Raw genomic sequence first — 5,895 nt, 5'->3', positions numbered from 1 at the left:
GGGGTATCACATTACCCAATATCAAACTATACTAGAAGTCTAAAGCAATCAAAACAGCATGATACTTGCATAAAAACAGACACATAGGTCAATGGAGCAGAAAAGAGAGCCAAGAAATCAATTCATATCTACATGGTCATTTAATCTATGATAATAAAAGAAGCAAGAATATACGGTGGAGTAAAGACAGTGTCTTCAATAAATGTGTTGGAAAAACTGGACAGATACTAGCAAAAAAAAATAAAATGACCACCTTGTCACATGATATAGAAGAATAAACTCAAAATGGATTAAAGATTTAAATATAAGACCCCAAACTATAAAATTTCTAGAAGAAAACATAGGCAGTAAACTCTCTGACACTGCTCTTAGTAATTTTTTTTATGATATCTCTCCTTAGGCAAAAGAATCAAAAGAAAAAATAAACAAATGTGACGATATCAAACAAATTTTTTGCACAGCAAAGGAAATCATCAACAAAATGAAAAGGCAACCTACAGAATGGAAGAAGATATTTGCCTATGATACATCTGATAAGGGTTACTATTCAAAATTTATAAAGAACTCATACAACTCAACACCAAAAGCCCCCAAACAATCCAATCAAAAACAGGCAGAAAAAAAATAGATAGAAGACTTGAATAGGTATTTCTCTAAAGAAGATATACAGATGACCAATAAACATATAAAAAGGTGCTTAAGGTCACTAATCATTGAAAAGTGCAATTAAAACTACAGTGAGATATCACCTCACACCTGTCATGATGGCTATTATCAATAAATCATCGAACAACAAGTGTAGGTGAGGATGTGTAGAAAAAGGAACCCTCATACATTGTTGGTGGGATTGCAAATTGGTATGGCCACTAAGGAAAATATTTTGGCATTTTCTCAAAAAATTAAAAGTAGAACTACCTTTTGATCCAGTATTTGCACTTCTGGGTATTTATCCAAAGAAAATTAAAACACTAATTTATAAAGATCTGTGTACCCCTTTGTTCGGTGCTATTTACAATAACCAATATGTGGAAGCAACCTTATTGTCCATTAATAGAGGATTAAATAAAGAAGTGTAGTACATATATATAAAGAAATATTGTTTGGCCACGAAAAAGAATAAAGTTTTAGCATTTGCAATGACATGGATGGACCTAGAGAGTATTATGCTGAATAAAATAAGCCAGACAGAGAAAGACAAATACCACATGATTTCATTTATATGTGGAATCTAAGGAACAAAATAAGTGAACAAACAGAATGAAAACAGACTCACAGATATAGAGAACAAACTGGTGATTACTAGATGGGAAGAAGGCAGAGAGCTAGGTGAAGAAAATGAAAGGATGAAGAAGTACAAATGAATAGTTACAAAACAGTCATGGAGATGTAGAATACAGTATAAGGAATATTGTCAATAATATTGTAATAACTGTGTATTGGAGCCAGGTGAGTACTAGACTAATTAAAAGATCTCTTCGTAAAGTATATAAATGTCTAACCACTATGCTATACACCTGAAACTAATATTAAAAAAAATTAAAATATCAAAATACTTTTATAGAAGTTATATCTTAAATTTATAGTTATAATCATTCCTTTTTACTTGCCATACTTTATTTTTGTAGTATGTTTATAGATGAAATTTTGTTAACCAGTTCCAAAATCCACTTTTATTCATCAGACTTGGTATGTATCATTTACACAGAAACATGGTTGATGTGCCCTTGAATGTATGTTTTCCCTTGGTCTTGCCCTTTAGTCCTGAAAATCTCTATAATGGTGTGGACAGTGTCAGGTACTTGATGCTTTATATAGTTTTACCACTGCATTCTATTTTTTCCACCTTCCCCCACCCTCAGCCATCACAGGGCAACACTCTTAGATTTTTTCTTTTCCTTTTTCTTTTTCTTTTCCAGATAAAGAAGTTTCATCCACTTCTAATCAGGTAATAAAAAATGTTACGTATTTCTGATAAATTTCAAAATACAGATGACTTTATATAAGCATAGCTGTATGTCTTTCTTGCAATTTCTAAATGCATCTATTAATGTCTTTTGTAATTTGAATATTTTAAAATATTTAAAATATTTAAATATTCTTGGTAATTTTAATGCAGAAATAAAAAGAAATAAAAAATTAAAAACATTTTAACGTATTTAGATGGTTGGAAAGTTCTTCTTGTCTCAATTCTACTGAAGTCTATTATTTTAATTTTTGAAACTATTATAACAAAAATAAATGAAATAAAGTTCAATAAATACACACTTATAATCTGACCAGCATAGAACATCAGTCGTTTTTAGCTATTCACATTTCTTTCCAATCCTTATGTCCACAAATTAGCATTTATATTTACAAACATGGTGGATATCAACAAACATGAAAAATGTTTATACCTTTTAACACTACATCACAAGCATTTTGTTGATTTAGTTATTATGTAGTATCTTAATTTTTAATTTTTTCTTTCCTGGTTATGTAATTGCAAACGTATTTAAACTCTAATTTTTATTAATTGTATTTTATCTCATAAATATTTATGTTTGTGTACATTAATTTCTTAAGTTCTGATTGTTCTATATATTCTATCTCAATATGTGTGATATAAAGCAAACAACTGTTTTCCTCTAGATATTCAGAGGGATATTAGCGTCCTTTCCTCTTTCATTACACGAGGTGACATGTCAGAGTGAGCAGTAACTTAGAACATAGTTCATGTTGCTAAAACGAGGTCTCTAAGATGTCAGGGTTGAAGACATGCTTTTGGATACCTGAGATGTAGGGTCACCATCAGAAAGGAAGAAAGGTGGTGTGGCCTTGAGTTTAAGTATGATAGATGAGTCTGGATCCTTGATTTCTCTCTTCTTTGTGCTTGGCAGGAAAATGAGAGTGGCAGTGGTTCTGAAGAAGTGTGCTACACTGTCATTAGTCACAGCTCTTATCGGAGGCCTTCCTTGAGCTCCAATGACAATGGTTATGAAAACATTGATTCTGCCACAAAGAGAGTGAGATCCTTTAAAGAAGGGCCAGAAACAGAATACGCCCTTCTCAGGACAACTTGCAGTGCTGGGCCTTCTTCCTGCACCTCCGATTACGATTATGAACTTGTGCTCCCCCACTAGGACCCTCACACTCCATCATCTTCATGGATGCTATAGAACAGGACTCTCTCTCAGCAGTTCATAAAACATTCATCTCTGGCCAGAGTTTGGAAATGATATTCTTTTACTCTATTGCCTTGGGAAACTCTTAAACAGCATCTCTGAAGTTTGTGTGAAGCCATATAAATTGACATAATGATATAAAGTATCCTACACCTTTTTTTCTGTAAGATTGGAGAACATGGAGATGGTAGGGAAACCTTCCTAGAACAATATGCATCCACAAATGCATGACTTATGTTCAGTTTCAACAATGCTCTCCAAATTCCAAATGCTAATATTCTTATTTCTAATTATATATTTTATTTTGAAGTGTAATCTAATGACTGTTAAAATATAAGATCAGTGATGAGATCCTTTGCTAATCTGGTATTTACTTCAATGTCGTGTTCTCCATGTTTTTGAGATTTCCATGTATTTGAGATTTTACATGTGGTACCAGTTCAAGAGTCAATAGTTTTTGCTATTCACTTTCCTGAGAAGAGGAGTTGAGCATGCCATTTAAAAAAATGAAGAAGAAATACATTAAAGGGCATTGTCTTTCTTTCCAATAGTAAATAGAAGGATTTTGTTCCAATATTAGTAAAAACTAAAAGTAAGCTATACCTACAGTTTTGTACATAACACACTAGGTAATTTAACTTATAATTAGTTGCCTTTGCTAAAGAAGAATGAATAGCACCTGATTTTAAATTTAAGACAAATTAGTAAATAATCCATTCATTTTTTTTTCATTTTTAGGGAACTTTTAAATTATATTCCAACTTCCTAACAAGATCATGAAGGCTATAATTTACAAAACATCTATGATTTATTTTTCTATATAATGACATTTTGGTCATACACAAGCATCAGTCAATAGATGGACACCAGCTATCTTACTTGTTTTACACAAGTTTTGACTCTCTACTCTTTACAAGTTTTTATGCTTCTTTGTGGTGATTTCAATGTCTGGAAGAAGAACATAATAGAAATATTGCAATTCTAAAAAAGTCTCTCTGTCAGAAATATGCTAGTGTTATAGAAATCAGCTAAATTTAGGAAATGACAAAATTATTTACTCTCTGTACACCCTCGTAATTATTTTTATTTTTAATAAATATATTTAAAATAACATTAAATAATTAAAAATTGTGTAACCATCTGGAATTATAGGAGAAGGGGCAGGTGATTAATGGATAGTATTGTTTAATAAAAGAAATGCTGGAATTCAAAGGCATAAATGTGCCTGGTTTTAACCATAAGCCATGGACAGACCACTTCATCTTTCTGAGACAGCTTTTCATCATAGAAAAATTTTCAAAATTAAATATCTCATGTAGTTTTAAAAATCAATAAAACTTGTTGGAAAAGTGCTTTTTAATCTGTAAACTGTTTTCTAAAGGTTAACTTATTTTTGTGCATATAACTATTTTGAGTTTTAAAATTGTATGTATTTTAATCAATTTTATCAAGTATAATTACAATACAACAAAATGTAACTACCAGTGATGTCAAAAACATGTTGGTGTGAGGGGCCTCCTTTATCCTTCCCTTTTAAACCACAACAGGTTAAACAGATAAAATCCAGTGGAAGATTCCCAGTCTAACACACAGCACATCTGAGAGCTCTGCACATCAGAGCCATTTGAGGTGGATGAATCAGGTGAGCAAGGGAGTTAAAAAGGAAGAGGAGTGGCGATAGATGCTAAGAACACAGCCCAGAGCTCCTTGTAGGACTCAGGGAGAAAGGAAGAATTAGGTTGCTGTGTATACTCTCTATACCCTGAGCATTCCAGCCAGTGATCAGGGTAGAGGCCAGAGTGAAGACAGACTAGAGAGATGAGACTTCTGAGTTCTAGCAACTGACACTGTCGGGTAGAAAATGGAGTCACAGAGCCTGGCCACCTCCCTGCACCCTCCCAGAAGTAGCAGTGGGCCCAGGAGAATCTGCAGCAGCGAGCGTCCAGCTATAGAGCTGGGAGTCTGCAGCCTGGGAACTGAGCATACAGCTCAGTGGCAGACACACTCTGCGGCTGATCCCAGTGATGGGTGGAGATACAGAGGCAGGGAATCTGAAGCCTGGTCCTCACCATTACTTGGAGGAAAAGAACCACAGGCACACCTGTGGCCTCTCTCAAGCCATCCCACACCCACCCATCCAGGCTGATTCTGGCAAAGATACTTGGGTACCTCGGGTAGCATGACACTGCATCTGCTACTGGGGAAACTCCAGGACATCAAGGGCTCTGAACTCCATCTCTTAACACATTCTCCCACAGAGGTGGAGCCCTGAGACCAAGGCTACTGGACCACAGAGGATACACACAAATTCCAAGGAAAAAAAGGGCATTTTTAGTATCACAGCGGTGATCCAAGAGGCCTGGACAGTGCAGGAGGCTTGTGCACTAACTACTGTAAAACAAAAGAAAAAATTCTTATCAACCTGCTAAAGAGGCATTACTCTTCAAGACAATGTGATCTTTAAATAAGCAGAGTACATTCCCATAAATGTCTAGGTGGACTATAATCTATCAAATACTATGAATAACCAAGCTAACAAGGCAGCTCATATAGAAAATGAAAAATCTTCAGGAAATGTTATTTAAATGACATAGAATTCAAGATCACAGTCCTGAAAAAACTCAGTGAGATGCAAAAAAACTCAGATAGATGGTTTAATGAAATCAAATAAAATCAATAAACAAAAGTAATACTTTACCAAACAAATTGAAACTTTAAAAAAGCACCAAGT

General features: G+C 34.1%; 1 protein-coding gene across 1 annotated transcript in view; it reads left to right on the top strand.

Annotated features, from left to right (window-relative positions):
- Window positions 1–3,142, top strand: part of GCSAML (germinal center associated signaling and motility like) — a 30,498-nt gene extending 27,356 nt beyond the window's left edge. The window contains exons 3-4 of the mRNA XM_011385467.2: window positions 1,917–1,945; window positions 2,880–3,142. Coding sequence (XP_011383769.1) covers window positions 1,917–1,945; window positions 2,880–3,122 — 272 coding nt within the window. The 3' untranslated portion in view covers window positions 3,123–3,142. The remainder of the gene's footprint in view (window positions 1–1,916; window positions 1,946–2,879) is intronic.
- The last annotated feature ends 2,753 nt before the right edge of the window (window positions 3,143–5,895 follow it).

This window comes from Pteropus vampyrus, unplaced genomic scaffold, assembly GCF_000151845.1.
Source record: "Pteropus vampyrus isolate Shadow unplaced genomic scaffold, Pvam_2.0 Scaffold723, whole genome shotgun sequence".
Classification (NCBI taxonomy): Eukaryota; Metazoa; Chordata; class Mammalia; order Chiroptera; family Pteropodidae; genus Pteropus; species Pteropus vampyrus.
Note: the sequence above shows the minus strand (reverse complement) of the source record. Positions and strands in the feature narration are given on the sequence as shown.